Below are 17,347 nucleotides of genomic sequence, written 5' to 3'. Positions count from 1 at the left end.
GTAACAGGTGTAGCCACCCCACCGCAGCACACTCAATTCCTGATTGGGACTTGGCATGGCTCAGTGGTGGAGACTAGCAACCTCAAGGCCCAGAGTTCAAACCCCAGTACCCCAAAATACTACTACTACTAATTTCTTTGATATGTCGGCATTTATAAAATAAAAAATAAAGCTGGTGGCTATGCCTGTAATCCTAGCTACTTAGGAAGCTGAGATATGAGGACCAAGATTGAAAACCAGCCTGAGCAGGACACTTCGAGAGACTCTTATTTCCAATTAATCACCAAAAAGTGGGAAGTGGCGCTGTGGAGAAGTTGTAGACCACCAGCCTGCGTGGAAAAGCTCAGTGAAGCACCCTGACCCTGATTTCAAGTCCCAAGAATGTGTGTACAAGTGCACATTAGCCTCTGCTCTTTGTAGGAGGGGAGTGGTGACATTTCCAGGCCAGTTAACAATGTATCAACATATACCAGAGCAATGCTCTGTTAAATTTCCTTGTTCAATTCCATATATGCAAATACATGTTAGCGACCATGCCCACCCCAGCCCCTCCCTGTGAGACCTGGCAGCCTCCATCACTCTGTTCTGGAGAGACCAGGGTGGATAAGCACTGGCCAGGCCTAGTGGGTGCCCAGCCTAGTTAGTTAAATTGCAGAACCCACCTTCTTCAAACAACCCCCTCTTCAAATCTCAACCTCCCCTCTTCTGCCCAGTGGGCTTGCTCGACCCCTTCTGCAGGGTGGAGACCACAGCCTGCAGAAATGGGGGTGGGGATACAGGTCCTCTTCCCTCCCCTCCCCCAGGGAGAAAGTGTCTGATGGGGTAGAACGGCACCTGTGTTCCTTCTAGAAATGTCCCAGGGACCTGTCCTTCCCACTATCTACTTTGCTAACCAATGAGGCAAATGCCAGTCTCTACCCAACTGTCCTGAAATTATTTTTGTTGTTAGTCTTGGGGCTTGAACTCAGGGCCTGGGCACCGTCCCTGAACCTTTCCACTCAAAGCTGGTGCTCTACTACTTGAACCACAGCTCCACTTAGTTTTTTGGTGGTTAAAGACTCTCTCTGACTTTCCTGCCCAGATTTCCTTCCAACCCTGATCCTCTAACCTCAGCCTCCTGAGCAACAAGATTACAGGTGTCAGTACCAGCACCTGGCTCCTCTTTCCATCTGGCTCCATGTTTTTCTTTTCTTGCCACTTTTTGAGGTGGGTCTGGTGTGGTGGGGCCTTTCCCTATGTGGCCCAGGCCAGCCTTGAATGTTGAGATTCATTAATCCTCCAGCCTCAGGCTCCCCAGCCACTGGGAACTCAGGTTCCTGGGTGTTCACGTTCATGGGGAGCTGAGGCCCTTGTGTTCCCACTATGGTTCTACTTAATGATGCAGGGCTGGAGCCCAGGTCTGTCCCAATGGGCTAGTGCTCACTGGAGCTTCTTTGGGTCCCTCAAGGTCTGAAACTATTCTCAGTATGGGTCTCCAGTGCCCGGGGCTGGGATTCAGCTCTGGGATTTACTGCTGGCCAGACTTGTCCCCCACTTCCCCTTTCCTGGAACAGCTTTGTCCACCACACTGAGTATCCCCTGCCCCGGGCCCATCCTGTGCTGTGCAGGCCCCAGCACCCATCCCTGAACCCAACTATAGCCCTCTGTGGGCTGGAGATGTTCGCTGAAGTCACAAGTCCTTGTTCTGTCACACAAACTCACATTCCCTTCAGAGCCCTATGACCAACACCTGTCTTCCTGAGGCAGAGCCTTGGCCCCTCTGGGTTCTTCAAAGTCCTCCTTACTCCCTCTGGTCCATGGTAAGCTTGTGCAACTGGACAGTGTAAGAATTCTTGGGTCAGGCATTGGTGCCTCATGTCTGTAATCCCAGCTACTCAAGAGGCTGATATATGAGAACCAGCGTTCAAAGCCATCCCAGGCAGGAAAGTCTGTGAGACTCTTATCTTCAATGAACCACCAGAAAACTGGAAGTGGCGCCGTGGCTCAAAGTTGTAGAGCGGTAGTCTTGAGCAGAAAGAGCTCAGGGACAGTGTGAAGGCCTGCGTTCAAGCCCCACAACCGACATCAACAACAACAAAAAAGAACTTTCCGTGGGATGGTTTTGTGATTTGCCAAGTGAGTCACAATCAGCAGGGCTGAGAGGGGGGCCTGAGTCTAAGATACCCAGCAGGCCAAGGCAGGGGTTCTGTCCACTGCAGAAGAAGCAGAAGCAGGAGGAGGGACAGAAGAAGGGGAAGGGGGAGGGGGAGGGGGAGGGGGAGGGGGAGAGGGAGGACAAGAGGAAGGGGAGAAAGAGAAGGCTGAGGGCCACCATCCCATGAAAAATAAATCAGACAAGTCAAAGCTTCCAGTTTCCTCTGAGCTTACATTTAGCACCATTTGTTCTCTGTGAGGTGGGATTTTCTGGGCTGGGTTTTGTGGGATGTCCAGGAGTGATACAGTGTAGGGTGAGGGCAGGGCTGTCCCTCCGTGTCCTACTTGTAGCAGACATCTCTGGGGGCATGGGGCACAGATGAGCACACGTCTGGCTTTGGTTCGCCCTGGTACAGCTGGCACACCAGGGTCAGGAGCTGGCTGAGGTCTTTCAGGGGCTTCTACAAAAAGGAAGAGGGGGTTGTCTGGGGTCCTGGGCTCAGGCCCCGCGTGCCCACCTGCCCGAGTGCCCAACACTCACCCCGTTCACGACGACCCAGGGCACGTACTGATGCGGGGGCTGCAGGGAGTCGGTGAGCTGTGCGTTGTGGTGCATGAGCTGCATGCCCCGTTCTCCAGAGGCGCAAGCTAAGACCTGCTCTGGGGACACCTTCGGGGCATATAGCTCCAGGCACTGTGGGGAGATGGGGAGCCGGGGGTAGCTTTGCGTCCTTCCTCCCTGCCCAGATGGCCCCGGTTCCTCTGCTGCCTCCTCCACTCCAATCCCAGAGCCCCAAACTGGCTGGAGTGCGAGTCCCCAGTCCCCAGCCCCACGGGTGCCTACATGTGGGGCTGGTGGGTGGAGCATCTGCACTCCATGCAGCCCCCACTCCGCCAGCCCCAACACGGCCGGCTAGGGGGGAGGAGCCCTTGAGACCGGGCCTCAGAGGGTAGGGGGCCGGCCCACTCCTGAGCCCTCTCCTGCTTGGCAAGGGCGTCCCACACCGGTTCCAGGTTTTTCTCCATGTCGTCCATCTCCTCCAGGCACACCACTGTCAGGAAGGACGCATCCGGGTCCAGCAAGTCTAGAACACAGGCCTGGGGGGCCAGGAAGGTGTGAGGGGCGTGGGAAGGGCGGGCGGGCGGGTTTGAGGGGTCCTGGGGTGCCCACCCCATCCCCCCAGTCCAAGGCCAGCGCTCACCTCCACCTTGTTCAGGGCGCACTCGCGCTCGCCGTGCTGGCACTCGAACTGCCAGGAGCCGCTCACATTGTGCTCCTGAAAAGCAGCCGCTCAGTGAGGACCTCCCAGCTGCACCCCAACCCGTGCCTCAGTTTCCCCGGAGCCTGCCCCATGCCTCCGTGTCCCTAGCGCCCACGCACCCGAGCGTTCCCGTAGGGCACCAAAGTGATGTTGAGAATCTCCGGCACCATCAGCCAGGTAGGGAACAGGCCGTGGACCAGGAAGCCGCGGCAGCCTCCGCACAGGGACTCGTAGTAGAGGCTCACGTTGACTGGGGGTGCCGATGCCCTCCGCATGGAGCCAGGTGGGCAGAAACCCTGGGGTTGGAGGGGGCAGGGGTGAGCGGGGGCGCAGCCCCCCTGGCTGGATAGGGGGAAGGGTGAGCAGGGCGCAACCCTGCGCCTCCTCCCGCACCGAGCGCCCGGGCTCACTCCTGTCATTCCAGCCATTCGGGAGGCTGAGATCTGAGGATCGCGGTATGAAGCCAGCCCAGGCAGGAAAAATAAGCTCCAATTGATGGCAAAATAGTTGGAAGTGGAGCTGTGGCTCAATCGGCAGAGGGCCAGAGTGAAACAGCTCAGGGGCAGCACCACCCCCCCACAAAAAGGTACTACAAAGTCCCTGGGACCCCCGACAGCGCCCAAGACTTGAGTTCAAGCCCCAGCACTTGCACAAAATTTAAGAAAAAGGAACTGAAAACTTCCTGTGAAACCCTCAGAGCGCCCAGACCCTGAGTTCAAGCTCCAGCACCCACACAAAGATAATAATAAAAAAAAGGAACTGAATTTCCCGAGAACCCCCCAACCCCTGCCACTCCTGCCACCCCGCATCCCTGAAGCGGCGGGCGGGGTAGCAGTCGGCGCTCTCTAGTGCTTCTCCCCACACCTCACCTGGCAGGCTGCGGGTGAGGCGGGCCTGGCGGTGCCCGCGCCCGAGGGCTCCAGCAGGTGCATTTCTGGCTCCCGCCCTGGGAGCCTAATTGAAGCCGTTTCTCCTTATCTGTCCTCCCCCCCCCCCCCCACCACGTTGGGCAACGCCCCGCACCCAGCCCCTGCTTATTTACTCTGCCTCTCCAAGGACCCACGTGAACCTAACCTCTGCCGGTTATGCGGGGTGGCGCCTAATCTAAGCTCACTTCCGGCCTGAGGTCGCTCTGGGAACCCCAGCGGAGGCTGCGGGGCGTCCCGGGCCCGCCCGGAATGCAGCCCAGGCGGCGGCCAGCGGCCGGGCGGCTCAGCAGGTCGAGCGACCCTCGCCCACGGGGACCCCGCAGGCGCCGGCCTTGAGGACGTCGCAAACTCGGCTCGGCAGGGGTGCAGTCTCGGGACAGGAAAGCCCGGGGTCAGTGCGGCGGGGACGCGGTCGCCAGTCCCGGGAGCCATCGGGACCAGCGAGCGCCAGAGCCGCGGTCCCACGGGGCGCCGACCGTTCCGACCCCCTGGGCATCGCCGCCCCTACCTGGCAGGCGACTGTCCCCTCGGAAATCGCTTCCATGGAGGCGGCGAGCGCTGTGGCGAGGGCCCCGAGCAGGAGCAGGAGCTGTGGGAGCTGCGGGGCAGGGGACTGGGCCATGGCCGCGGGGAGGCAGAGGAGGCAGGGGGGAAGACTCCAGGAGGCTGAGCCCGCCGCCCCAGGAGGCACCTTTAACTAGCGCCAGCCCCGCCCAAGCACACATCACCGGAGGCCACGCCCATTGGTAAGCCACGCCCACACAAACTGAGCCGCAAGACTGGCTCTCCACGAGATCACGCCCCTCCCTGCCTACTAAAAGGCTTTCAGCACTTTGACCGCGGTGGGGGGGGGGGGGGGGGCTGCGGGAACGGGGACTCCCTGCACTCCGAGATAACCCTGGACCACGTCTCCCGCCTTCCCGGGGCCCCAGCTCCCCTTCCCTCCCTGCTCAGGTTCTGCTTGGCCGCTGCTGGAAAGCAGCACTTGAGTTCGCAGCGTCCCAGAGTTTGGAGTGGGAACAGGAGGGGTGCTCCGCGGGTAGCTTGGTGAGATGGAAGCGGAGATGGGGGGAGGGCCCCTAGGAGGCCTCGAGAGTGCCTCACTGCTACTCAGCCAAAAGGGACACAGCGGAGACAGCGGGCGGGGGTGGGGGGCAGAGCTACCAGCAGGGCTGAGGCTGGAACATGGAGGAGCCACTGGGCAGAATGGTGGACACCTCCAAAGGTCTCCCCCAAAATCAGAGCCCCATAAAAGGGAGCTCCGCGTCTCTGGGAAGTTCAGTATGTGGGTATGCCCAGCCTCTAACATTCTGGGGGTGGCAGTGGGCTCCTTTGTGCACCCACCTCTGTGGCCACAGGTGAAACTCAAATTTTCAGTCCCAGGGTCCTGATACTGCTGGGAAGTGGACCAGAGACCCAGACCTTGCACAGATGCAGAGCTGCTGTGGCCACTGGAGCACTGAGACCTTCATGCATGTGTCCAAGCCAAAATCTGGCTGTGCCAAGACTGGCCAGGAACCCATGTCTGCTGCTCCACCTCCAGCCAGCAAGCCTGGCATCAGGGGTGCTGCACCCAGCTAGGGCGGGACTTCCTCACAGGGCACCATCAGATGCCCACAGGCTGGACATTGCCAGGAAGGTGGAGATGCACCAGAGTCCAGGTCAGAGACACTGTAGGGACCCTGCCAGTGTCCCTGGGATCAGGGTGGCTGGTGCAACACAGGTGTAGGAGAGGGGGTCAGGGCCACAGGGCTGGCAGGCACCATCCCCACAGCACAGCCACCACCAGGTTCAATGTTTTATATTGTACCAATAACAACGTACCAGCCTAGAAGTAGTTGACCGGGTCCCACAGTGGAGTAAAAACCTGGGGCCGTAGCCCCAAAGGAGAAAAGGGGGTGTCATAGTCAAGGAAGTACAATAAAATCCAGCAGGACAGAGCCCTGACTGGACACCAGCAGGGACTCAGGTTGTGCCCTGCAAGGGTTCTGCCGGCTCCAGTGTGATGTTCAGGTCTCTTGTCGGGTGTGTCAGGGCTTCTCCCCAGCAGCTGGTTTCACTTCAACCTTGGTAGGGGAAGTTGGGGTCCGTGGGTGGGGCGGGTCCCGCCCGGCCCCAAATGTCACAGCCAAGTGGAGTTCCTTCCTGGCTTGACCTCAGGTCTATGGCTTAGAAATGGGGCTCCTGGGCTGGGGCCTCTGTAAACATGGCTTGTGCAGCCAAGGGGGGACTTGGGGCCAGGTGGCTGGTGCCTGGGGAAGGGGGGAACCCCAACATGGAGACAGAGATGGGGTGGAAGAGGGACAGAGGCAGAAGGGGTCTTGTCCTCAGCGGGCATGGGGCGGTGGGCCTGGGCCGGGTGCGCGCACCGGGTGGGCCAGGGTGACGGCCAGCGCGTCGTTGTGCTGCACCAGGGACGCGTGCTGGTAGTGCAGCACCAGCTCCTTCAGCGATGCGTACAGGTTATAGGGCTCGGCGAAGCCGAAGCCTGTGGCCGTGCGATAGATGACGCAGTGCTTAGTGTCGCCATCCACTCTGCAGGCCAGACATGGGTTGAGGTGAGCAGGCGTGGCCCCCAATGACTCCGCCCCAGAGCTCTCATAAGAGCAGGCATGGGGTGGATGACGCCCCTACAGGGCTGAGCAGGTGCAGCACCCCAGGCCCCGTCCCCAGGACACTCACACGACAGAGCATGCATAGCAGCCCCGCTGGCTGCTCTCCCGGATGAGGAAGGTCCCATCCCGCTGGCCACTCAGCATCTCCTCGGCCTGTGTGCGGTTGATGCTGCCCACGTACCAGGTGCGCTCCTCGTGGTGGGGCAGGTCTTCCTCATCCTCCACCAGTGAGTACTGGCTGCGGGAGGCAGGGACAGGGCATTGGCCACTCACCTGACCCCCACCGGCTGGAATGCCTATGCATCCTTCTATCCCCTCCCTCTCCCCATGAGGCCCCCACTCACTCCTCAGCCTCATTTTTGATCCCCAGCCACTCATTGATCTTCTTCTGCCGGGTGCCTTTCTGGGTCAGCCACCTGTGAAACGAAGAAGAGTAAGCGAGTGCCCATCTGAGGGAACCTGAGGCATGCAGCCAGCCTGCACAGTCTGCTGGGAGTCTGCAGGGTTCTGTGTGCACACCCTCGTTGCCACAAGAGGGTGTCCTTGACCTGAGTGGAAGTGGCTTGGTTGCCCCAACTCTGCACACAGCCTTGGCTAGTTGGTGAAAGGGATCTCCTAATGTGGCAACAGGTCAGGCCTGGGTGGTCCTCACCAGGGCTCAGCTCTGGGAGGTGCATGGGGCTGCGGCCAGCAGTGGCCTTTCTTGTGCCTCAGTTTCCCCAGTGGTTAAGGACAAACTCCATGAAGGCCTCAGCCAGCTAGGTGAGAAGGGCAAATGTGAGGGCCAGTGGGAGTGGGGAGCAGCCCAGCAATGCCCCGCTACAGTACCACTCCCTGCAGCCCCGTCCAGCCGCTCACACGAGGTACTGGTCTCGGATCTTCCGCAGCTGCATGAGGTCCGGCTTGAGGCTGTTCATGCGCTTGTCTGTCTCGCGGTTCTGGGCGGCCTGAGCCCGAAGGTCCTGCTCCAGCTTCGTACGGCTCTCATGAATCTCAGCAATGCGAGATTTGAGCCTTTCAGAGTTGAGAAGGATCCTGGGGGTAGGACAAATCTGGGCTTTTCCAGAATCTTCTCTGTACTGGAGCCTCAACTCAGTGTCTATTGTTCTGTTGAACTCCTATTCATCCCACAAAGCTCATTTCAACCCCCCAACCCTGGCTTTCACTCTTTTCCCTCCCTCCGCTTGGTGGCACCAAGTCAGGGCAGGGTTGAGCAGTGGAATGGCAGAGGGGTTGCACCTCTGCATCTCCTTCTCATTGCCTTCCCGCCGGAAGCGCTCTAGGTACTCCTTGCTGCACTTCTCTTGGGTCTGTCCCTGCTCCTCAAAGATCTTGATGGTCTCATTGAAGGCCTCAACTGCTGTGCGCTTCATCTGCAGCTCCTGAAAAGAAGGGTGGGGACAGTAATCTTTTCTCCTGGGACTCCCCCAAAGGCTCAGAGCTCCTCAAGAGGATTCTGAGGAAGCATGGAGCTGAAGAGTGTGCCTGTCAGCCCAGCTGGACCTTATACCACTGTCCCTTGTTGAGTTTTGAAAAACAGCTGGGGGTGTGGCAGGGATGTGGCTCAGCTGCAGTTTGGCCCCCTGGCAAGCACAAGGCTCTGACTTGAAGCTGCAATACCACCAAAACACTCAAAGTCCGACAGAGTAGCAAAGAAATAGAACCTTCTATAGAACCACATGGCTGTGCACCTAGGTTTTCTAGCAGCCCTGCCTCTGCTCTCCTGCCTTCAGCCACCCAGCCTCAGTTTCTCTACCATACCTGGGAGGTTCTTGTGTATTCCTCATACAGCTGGTCGTATTCACGGCTCTTGTCCTGGTACTGCTGGTGGTAGATCTTCAGCTGGGCACCCACCGCCTCCACGCTGTCCTCCTTGACTACCTGGTCCTGGGGACATGAGTGGGTCAGATGCATCAAGGAGGCAGTCTCTGCCGTGCCCTCCTGGCCTGCCACGGACCTGCTGGTACTTGGACACTGGGTAGAGCAGCCGCGTGTCCAGCTTGGCGTTGTACTGGGCCAACGACTCATGGCGGTAGTGGGTGATGAGGTCCACCACAGAGCTGAAGGTAAGTGGCTCCGAGAAGCCATAGTGGCCATCACGGTGGAAGACCTTGATTAGCTTGTTGTTGCCGCCCTTCCTGCAGGGAGGGAGGCGGTCAGAGCCCTGGGGCCCATGGCGCCTGAGCCCCTCCACAACCCAGCTGCATCCCCACCTGAGTGTGAGAGTGTACTCTCCATGGATCTTGCTGGACGCATCCCGCACAAGGAATGTGCCGTCGGGCGTGTCCCGGAGCTTCTCATTCACCTCCTCCCTAGGGGACACAGAGTGAGGTGGGGACCCTCGCTGCCACTGGGTGCCACCCAGGCCCCATGTGGCTGACCTACCTGGAGATGTCCCCCCAGTACCATTCCGCATCCTGCAGGGAGGCTGGGCTACCCCCGTTGGCCAGACCCGGGGGACCCGGCTTTGCTTTGGGTGGCTTAGGTGGCAGTGCTGGGGATAGGAGAGTGCACACAGTTAGCGCCCTCTGCATAGGGTGACGCCCACCACAGCAGGATAGGGTGGGGAGGCATACAGTCACCTGGGGGCGCGGCCTCCTGCTCCTCCATGTGCTCCTGCAGCAGTGTCTCCACCAGCAGGGCAGGGAAGTCAGAGCTGGGCTCGCTCCTGGGGAACAGGGGGTAGTGCAGTCAAGACGGGGAGGGCTGGGCCCCAGTGGGGTAACGCCAGAAGGAGCCCACGCAGGCTGCCCTGCAAAACTAGGCTCTGATCCATTTCTGACCCAGAGCTCTATGGTTACTCACCAACAAAAACCTAGGGGAGGTGCCCTGGGAGAAGGGGGTCTCCCCCCATCCTGCCCCCTCATCCCCATCCTCACTTAACCCCCCAACCGTTTCACACAGGGCTTCTCCCAAGCACGGTTTCCTAAGAGGACTCTTCCCAAACCACGCCCCTCCATCACTCATTCTGAGGCATTTACTCCATTCCAATGGAGCCTCTGGCCACTGAAGCTAAGCCCCACCCTGCTCCACCCCCCACAGCCTTTACAGACCATGCCCATATGGGCTTCACCCCCGCCCAGCACTTTCCTCTGTCCAGGCATCACCTACTCAGAAGCTCCCCCGACCTAGTCTCCATCCTTCTTCCCCCCTCCTACAATTCAGTAGGGTTTCTCCAAGACCCCGTCCTGTCCCCCTCACAATACAATTCCTAGGCCACGACCCTCGGCCACGGATCACACTGGATCCACTCCAGAGGGAGTCCGCCCATGCCCCGCCCACCCAGCTGCCCTGTCCACGGCCCCGCCCACTCAGAGGAAAGCCACGCCTGCCCCTGCCAGCCCACTCACCCATTGGAAACCGGCGGCGCATGCAGCAGCAGAGGCCCGAAGACAGCGCCCAGTGAGCGCAGGGCCTGGCCCGGGGCGGGCGACTGGCGGGCAGCTTGGCCTAAGTGCTGTAGCAGGAAGCGCAGCGTGAGCGCCCGGTGCAGTGGCAGCGTGGGTGGCTCCAGCACTGGTCCCACTGGCCCCACGGCCTCTGCGGGCAGACACAGGACCTGAGCTCAGGTGGGGCAGGACGACGGGTGACACCCCGCTGCCACCCGGGTTGGATCCGACAGGCTCACCCCGTAGGGCCTGGTGCGCCTCGGCCGCCGCCTCGGGGGTGACCAGTGGTGCGGGCAGGGCCAGCAGGAAGCCCTTGATGCCGTCGGACAGTGCGGCCGCGTCCCACTGCTCCACATCGCCCAGGGACCAGTCTGTGGGTGCAGAGTCAGGGCCCGCCCAAGCCCTCCCGCCCCAGCCCCCCGGGCCACCCCCTCACCTATCCTGGGGGCCATCAGCTCAGGCCTGCAGTAGGGTTCGCAGTCCAGCCCTGGAAGGAGGGGCACCGCCAGGTCAGGCCAGGCCTTCCCTGCCCCACCTCCCATGGCCCAGGGCAGTGTGGAGGCCCCAAGGCCCTGCATCTCTCCAGTGGCCAGCAGGCTCACCAGTCTGCTCCATGGCCTCCACCAGCTTCACCAGAATGGGGGGCGCCACGTCAGGAGGGGAGAACTGTTCTGGCAGGTCCGGAAGTGTGAGCCCTGGAGGAAGGGCTGGCGTTAGTGGCTAGGGTCTTTGGGGCACCCCAGCATGTGTGCCTTGGCAGGACAAAGGCCTGGCTTGAACAAGGACCCCCCAGCTCCCAGGACTGAAGAGATAAGTTGGGGTGAAATACCCAGATCCACCCAACTTCTGAGGCAGGGAGTGGGCTGCTCCATCCCCTGAAAGCCACAGGTCTGGCCTGGGGCACCAAGAGGGAGGGGCCTTATTTGAATACATGGCCTCTGCCAGTGGAACTGATAGAAATTAGGTTCTGTGTTGGGAGGTGGAAAGGCCCGGGTGGTTTTTGTAAGGAGAGGCCACTTAGACAGCCACGAAGGTTGCTGCGCTGGGCTGCCTGGGGACACACACAGGAAAGTCCTCACGCCAGACTCAATCTCAGGAGCCGATTCTGGACTCTTGCCTCTAGAAACTCAACCGTATAAATGTCCATTGTTTGAGGCCACCTGACATGGGGACTCCTTAGAGCAGCTGTGCGAGTACTTATGCCAGGCTTCAGGGCGAAGTGCCACAGGCTATGCTCTGGGCTGTGGCTTCTTCAAGGGAAGACAGGCCGGAGGTGACAAGTCCTCTCCTTTTCTGGCAGTGCTGGGATGTACCCTAGGGCTTTGGGCCTTCCAGGCAGGCCTCTGCTGGCTGTTCACAGCCCTCTTGTCCTGTTTTCCATACAATCGGGGGCCCAATCTGGATTTCAAGGACCCTTCCCAATGGTCTGATTTTATCTCCTAAGTGTGTCCCCTCCTTTTACCACTGCACCACTGGCAGCAGTGGACTCCCACAGCCCCTGGGCGCAGCCCTGTCATGCCTCCTGCTGTTCAGGCGGTGGGTGCCTATGTCCTCAGCCAGCCCTGGCACCCAGCAGAGGCAAGTCAGGGCCCATGGCCTCTCTGAGAAGGGCCAGGTGGGTGGGCCTCAGGCTGAGGAGAGGCCCAGCTGCACAGAAAATAAAGAAAAATCCCAAAGCACCAGGGGAGGGGAGAAGAGGGGGCCTTTTTTGCCTGTGGGCAGGACTCTACACATCAACCCTGGACAAAATGGGGTCAGGGACCACTCCATTTTGCAGAGGAAGTGTGTGGGTACAGAGAGGGTGAACCCCATGTGGGGGGCACAGCTGGGGCTCTGCGAATTCCTAGGCATCCTGGAGTGGCAGGACCAGGTGCAAAGAGCCCAATGCTGCTGTTCCCAGGGGGGAAACTGAGGCCTGCTCAGAGCTGTCCTGCCAGGGTCATGCAGCCTGCGAAGACTTGCAGAGAGCAGCTGGGGACGCGTGGTGGCTGGATGCTGGCCAGGAGGGGAGGGCCGTGCCTGCTACCAGTGGGAGAGGCAGACTCTGGCCGCCCGCCCGAATGGGGCCTCTGGAGTCTGCTCCTGGCCTAGCTGGCTCCAAACTCACCAGATGCTAGCCGCCCAGGCCCTGTGCCTGTCCTGACTGCCCCCTGCTGTGGGGGGAGAAGGCCCCCAGAGCAAGTGGCCTGCCACATACTTTGGTTCCTCAGCCTGCACACCCACCCCACCCTTCCCCACAGGATGTTGGCTTGGACACTGCAGAGCAACTCCCACAACCCAGCCTCAGTTTCCCTCTAGATAGACCCCCTCTCTGCCTCAAGTGCAGCCCAAGGTGCCACTCCCACACAGCCTGACTGAGGGGATGCGTGGGGCTCTAGAAGGGCCCTCCTCAGCATCAGTGGCCAGCTGCCTTTGGACTTTGTTACTGCCCACTGGGAAACTGGGTAATGCCAGAGAGGACTGCTCCCCTAGCCTCTGGGCTACGTTCCCCACTGTTCTGACCCCCGCTCCATGCCTCTGCTCTGCCTGAGCAGAGGGCTTTGCCTTGACCCACTGAGGCCTTTCCACCTCACAGCCTTTGCCTAGGGCCTTGCCTTGTGCACTCCCTCAGTGCCTTTGCCCCTCAGTGCTTCCCACAAAGGGCTCAATCTTCACAGCTACCCCCCCCCCCCACTTCCTGAACCCAAACCCTCTGTGGGCAGAAATAGGCCTGGTGTTCTGACTGCAGATAAACTGTTCTTTGGGCCACTCCTTCTCATAGCTCACCTGGCTCCAGGGCTCCATCACAGGGCCTGGCAGGCAGTGGGCGGGGGCCTCGAGGGCTGGGGCCAGGCCGGACCATGGGCACCGGCCCCAGGAACTCCACATAGGTGCCAGGGAAGTCGCCTCGCTGTCGGGTGCGTTCGTTGAGACCAGGCATCCAGCCCACAGTCTGTGGGCAGCGCTCGCCACCCTCTGCCACGCCAAGCGCCTGCAGTGCCGCGCGACTGACCACCAGCACATCACCGGGCAGCAACTCCAGGTCCTCGGGTCGCTCGCGGCGGAATGGGTACAGTGCTCGGTACTGGAAGCCTTCGGTGCCTGCCATAGTGGCCGGGTGGAATCGCCGCCTGTGGTCAGGTGGCTGCTCCTGGCCCTGCTGGCCCCATGGGCCAGGACAGGGTCCACAAGGAACGCTTGGGGCTCAGAGATCTAAGTCTAGCAGAGGTCAGGGCGACCCTGAGGGCCGCTCATGCCTGGTGTCCCATGACTCCCAGGGCGCTGACAGAAGCGACTGTGTCACTGTGTGTGGTGTGGTCCCCCTCGTGCCGTCACTGTATTCCCCATCACAGGGGGCACAGGTACGGGCAGTCTTCCCCTGCTCTTCAGCCACACCAGATCCGGCAGCCGAGGGCACAAGCTGGCAGCATGCTCAGGCAGGCACTGCTGATGGCCTAGAGGTGAGAGACAGGGCAGTCTAGGCCCCCAGCTGGACCCAGGTGACCTGGGCTAGCCCCATCCATGCAGTGGGTGTGCCAGTGGCTGTTGTCAGGGTTACTGGCAACCCTGGGAACACTGTGCCCTCAGTAAACAGCTCTGCAAAGATAGGGAAACTGAGGCTTGGAGCAGGGCCCAGAGTCAAACCCAGCTCTGCACAAACACTAGATGGAGGCAGGGCGGCTGTGAGCTGGAGAGGGGAGGGCTGGGGGCCTTGGACCAGCTAAGCAGCCTAAGGGAGAGCTCGGGAAGCTTGGAGGGCCGGGAGGGGCTGGACCAGCTAAGCAGCCAAGGCGGCACCAACAGGCCGGGGGTGTCCCAGGCGGTGGGGCCTGTTGTGCAGAGGGACTGGCGCGGGCTTAGTCTGGGCCCCACAGTACGAGCAGAAAGAGGGGTAGGCGTGAAGGGGAGGGCTTTAGCTCAGGGAAGGAGGTGGCTCCGGAGGGTGGGAGGGTGGCCCGGGAGGGCAAGGCAGCTGCCTGGTACGGGACCCAGCTTGGGGGACGGGCGAACACCCGCCCCGCTCCCCTGTAGCTCAGCCCTGCTAGGCCCATATCCCATCGATGGGGAAACTGAGGCCGAGAGAGGGGCCCTCGGTCCCGTGAGCTCCGTGCCCTGGGGTGCACGCGATGGCGCGCGGTGCACACGGGGCTCAGGGCGCGCGCCTGGAAGCGGGGAGACCCAAGCCCTACGCCCGGCATTATGGCCCCCCCACAAGGTGGGGAGTTCTGCGTTGTCCGACGCAGGGGATTCTGGCATCGGGGCCCGCGGGCCAGCGCCGCCCGGACAGGCCCTGGCGGGCTGCGGCTGCCGCGTGGGGCCCGAGGCCTCTAGGTCCCCCGCCGGCCCCGCGCGAGGCCCGACTTGCGACGACGCCCGAGCTCGGCCAGGCCCCCACCGCCAAGGCCGGGTCCCACTCACCGGTAGCGGCGGCCGCCGCCGCCGCGGTCACAGTCACGCCGGCCGAGCGCGCCCGTGGCTGCACCGCGGCCGCCGTCGCCGCAGCCGCGGGGTCCCCGCGTCAGCCCCGGCTCCGAGCCGCGCGACCCGCCCCCGGCGGAGGCAGCCGAGCGCGTTCGGACCGCGAGGGCGAGGCGGAGGCGGGGTCTGCGCGGAGACGCAAGCGCGAGCTTCCGGAGGTGGGGAGGAGGGGGTGGGCCGTTCGGTGCCACGAGTCAGCCGAGTCCCGCCGGAAACACACGAGGCCGATCGGAGATAGCCGAGCGCCGCCGGGTCACGTGGTCGCCCCCCCCAGCCGGGCCCGCCTCCGAGCTGGGCCCGCCCCCGAGCGGTGACGGAAGTGACTGAAGTAGTTTCTGGCCAAGAGGTTCGCGCTAGACGGATCGCCGCGCGCGTGGGGAGCCGCGCTCTGGAACCGGCCTCAAACTCGGAACGGGAGGGCACGGGGAAGGCGTTTGCCCGAGACTGCTGAACACAGCTGCAGAACACAGCTACCGAACCCAACGCAGTCCAAAGGAGGAGGCGGACTGGGACACGTTGCTGTGGCAACCGCCAACGTCCGGAACGCTCCCAGGCTGCGCAGGCCTGTGGACACGGAGAGGACTCGTCCCCATACCGGTTTATTTCCGGAAGTTGTTGGAAACACTTGGGAAGGAGGCGTGGCCAAGACTTCCCAGGCTTCCTGGAGTCCCGGAAGTAGCCTGTCTGGTCCTCTTTGGGTCCCGAGGGCCGTTTGCGTAGCTCCACCGGAGGAGCAGACTTCTCACTACCAAGGACAGAAGATGGCAGGTTCTTCTCTGCCTGGCCCAGGACTGCAGACGGTGTCTGGGTGAAAGCTTTCCTCTCCTCAGAAAGGCTACCCTGTGATGCCCTGCAGCCGGGACTGCACTGGTAGGGGCAGCAGGAGCCCAGGATCAGAGCAGTCAGGGGACTCAGAAGTGAACTTCTACGAAGCCTTCAAAACCCATGTTGCCCCTCCCAGCCCCACAAATCCAGACACTAGGCTTCCTCTTTGTAAAGGTGGGCTTTTATTAGCTGCCGGCCCCAGGGTGGAAGTCGGGGCAAGTCATGCACAGCCTCAGTTTGCCCTCCATGCCCAGACCAGGCTGGAGGCAAGATGAATGGGTGGATGCAGAGCGGGCTGCAGCTGGGCAGAGCCATCTCAGCCACCTCCTCGGCAGCCAGGGACTTCTGACCCCCTCTCCGCCATCGTGCGGTGGGTCTAAGCCCTGACAGGCTGAGGTGAGGACGCAGAGGCCCCTTCCAGTCTTCTTGAGAAGCCACAAGGAAAAACTCCGCATACAGTAGGCGCTTCATAAAGTCTTGTAAACACGAGGAAACTCAGGCACAGAGTGGGAAAGCTGCTTTCCCAGAGCCACACAGTGAAGCTAAAATTCAAATGCGGGCCTTGCTGTCCTGTAGCAGGGTTCAATTTGTAAGCCTGTCCACGCAGCCACTCTTCTCCCTAGCAGGAACGGGCACTGGGGGTCCCGTAGAGACGGGTGACCTCTGCGTAGGCAAACTTCTATTTACCCATCAGATTCCCAGCCCCAACGTCCCTTCCTCCATGCTGCAGGACTGCAGGCTAGCAAAAGCGGCCTGAGTTGCCCAAATCTCCAAATTCTGTCATGGAGAGGACCAATGTTTACCGGCTCTCCAAGCCCTGCCAAAAGTCGGCTGGGCCAGGTGAACCCCGATGCCCAGGCCACACAGCCCTGGGTCAGGGAATGAGCTGGGGTTGCATGGACACACAGACACACACACAACCCAACAGTGGAGACACCTGGAAACACAAACACGCGGACTTGTCCAAAGTGCTTCTGTCTTGGCCCAGAGAGCAGTGTGTGCAAAGTCAGGCCGTGCGGGGCCTGACGCCTGGCCCAGGGCGGCCCTCTGCAATTGCTCATAAAAAATAATAAATTAGTTGCAAGCACGGCGCTATATATATATACAGGTCCTCGGGCCGGATGGGGCACGGGCTGGCTGGGGATCAGTGCTGAGGGCCCGGGAGGTGGACAGCAATGTGAGGCACCGCAGCAGGGGTGGTGGCGGGGCCGGCCTGGGCCGCCACTTGGCTCCGTGCACGGCTTGACCCCTCGGGCGGCGCGGGCTCCTCCACAGGGTCCGCGGGGTCATCGAAGCTCACCTCCTGCACCGCCTCCTGTTTCTTGAAGGAGTCGCGGCGCTCGGACAGGTGCAGCCGCCGCATGACCACCAGCTCGGCTTCGGGGCCGCGGCTGCGCCTCCCCGGGTCGGCATCCGGCCGCTCGCTGCAGCCCAGCCCAAGCTTGTCGGCGGACTGGCCGCGGCGCAGCAGGCGCGGGGAGCGCGCGGGCCCGAGGCCGGGCAGCGGCGAGGGCGCGCGGGGCGCAGACGCGGGCGGGCAGGCCAGCGGCGACGGCGGAATGCTGCTGGTGGACTTGCGCCGGCCGGACTTGTGCCGGGGCGGCCCCAATTTGGCGGCCAGGCCGTGCAGGGAGCTGGGGCGCGCGTGGCCCGCAGCGGCGGGGGACGCAGGGTTGCTGGAGCCTGGGGACACGCTGGGCGGGGAGGCTGCCTCTGCGGGGACAGGCAGAATGCCA

The 17,347-nt window shown here is 61.7% G+C and overlaps 3 protein-coding genes across 8 annotated transcripts in view; all 3 read right to left on the bottom strand.

Moving 5' to 3' along the window:
• Positions 1 to 2,347: 2,347 nt before the first annotated feature.
• Positions 2,348 to 5,000, bottom strand: Ifi30 (IFI30 lysosomal thiol reductase). Its single transcript, XM_048342574.1, has 6 exons — positions 4,833 to 5,000; positions 3,515 to 3,691; positions 3,336 to 3,410; positions 3,139 to 3,231; positions 2,675 to 2,827; positions 2,348 to 2,594 (listed from the first exon to the last, which is right to left on the bottom strand). The coding sequence occupies exons 1-6, from the start codon at positions 4,944 to 4,946 to the stop codon at positions 2,475 to 2,477; spliced, it is 732 nt and encodes a 243-aa protein (XP_048198531.1). The 5' UTR covers positions 4,947 to 5,000; the 3' UTR covers positions 2,348 to 2,474.
• A 1,109-nt stretch (positions 5,001 to 6,109) lies between these two features.
• Positions 6,110 to 17,347, bottom strand: part of Pik3r2 (phosphoinositide-3-kinase regulatory subunit 2) — a 22,578-nt gene continuing 11,340 nt past the window's right edge. The window contains exons 1-16 of one of the 2 annotated variants that reach the window (XM_048342572.1): positions 14,727 to 14,901; positions 13,095 to 13,762; positions 10,931 to 11,023; positions 10,765 to 10,815; positions 10,568 to 10,699; positions 10,290 to 10,479; positions 9,522 to 9,607; positions 9,325 to 9,433; positions 9,153 to 9,251; positions 8,897 to 9,077; positions 8,701 to 8,826; positions 8,179 to 8,321; positions 7,798 to 7,974; positions 7,284 to 7,355; positions 7,007 to 7,177; positions 6,110 to 6,859 (exon numbers count right to left, since the gene is read on the bottom strand). In XM_048342572.1, coding sequence (XP_048198529.1) covers positions 6,652 to 6,859; positions 7,007 to 7,177; positions 7,284 to 7,355; positions 7,798 to 7,974; positions 8,179 to 8,321; positions 8,701 to 8,826; positions 8,897 to 9,077; positions 9,153 to 9,251; positions 9,325 to 9,433; positions 9,522 to 9,607; positions 10,290 to 10,479; positions 10,568 to 10,699; positions 10,765 to 10,815; positions 10,931 to 11,023; positions 13,095 to 13,416 — 2,160 coding nt within the window. In that variant the 5' untranslated portion in view covers positions 13,417 to 13,762; positions 14,727 to 14,901 and the 3' untranslated portion in view covers positions 6,110 to 6,651. Of the gene's footprint in view, positions 6,860 to 7,006; positions 7,178 to 7,283; positions 7,356 to 7,797; positions 7,975 to 8,178; positions 8,322 to 8,700; positions 8,827 to 8,896; positions 9,078 to 9,152; positions 9,252 to 9,324; positions 9,434 to 9,521; positions 9,608 to 10,289; positions 10,480 to 10,567; positions 10,700 to 10,764; positions 10,816 to 10,930; positions 11,024 to 13,094; positions 13,798 to 14,726; positions 14,902 to 17,347 lie in introns of those variants that run through there. The other variant, XM_048342573.1, reaches the window with a different exon arrangement.
• The window catches only part of Mast3 (microtubule associated serine/threonine kinase 3), a 20,852-nt gene continuing 19,107 nt past the window's right edge, over positions 15,603 to 17,347 (bottom strand). For 2 of the 5 annotated variants that reach the window (XM_048342567.1, XM_048342568.1), the window contains one exon: positions 15,604 to 17,324. In XM_048342567.1, coding sequence (XP_048198524.1) covers positions 16,756 to 17,324 — 569 coding nt within the window. In that variant the 3' untranslated portion in view covers positions 15,604 to 16,755. Of the gene's footprint in view, positions 17,325 to 17,347 lie in introns of all 5 variants that reach the window. The other 3 variants (XM_048342566.1, XM_048342569.1, XM_048342571.1) reach the window with 3 other exon arrangements.

The sequence above is a fragment of the Perognathus longimembris genome, chromosome 3 (genome assembly GCF_023159225.1).
Source record: "Perognathus longimembris pacificus isolate PPM17 chromosome 3, ASM2315922v1, whole genome shotgun sequence".
Taxonomy (NCBI): Eukaryota; Metazoa; Chordata; class Mammalia; order Rodentia; family Heteromyidae; genus Perognathus; species Perognathus longimembris.
Note: the sequence above shows the minus strand (reverse complement) of the source record. Positions and strands in the feature narration are given on the sequence as shown.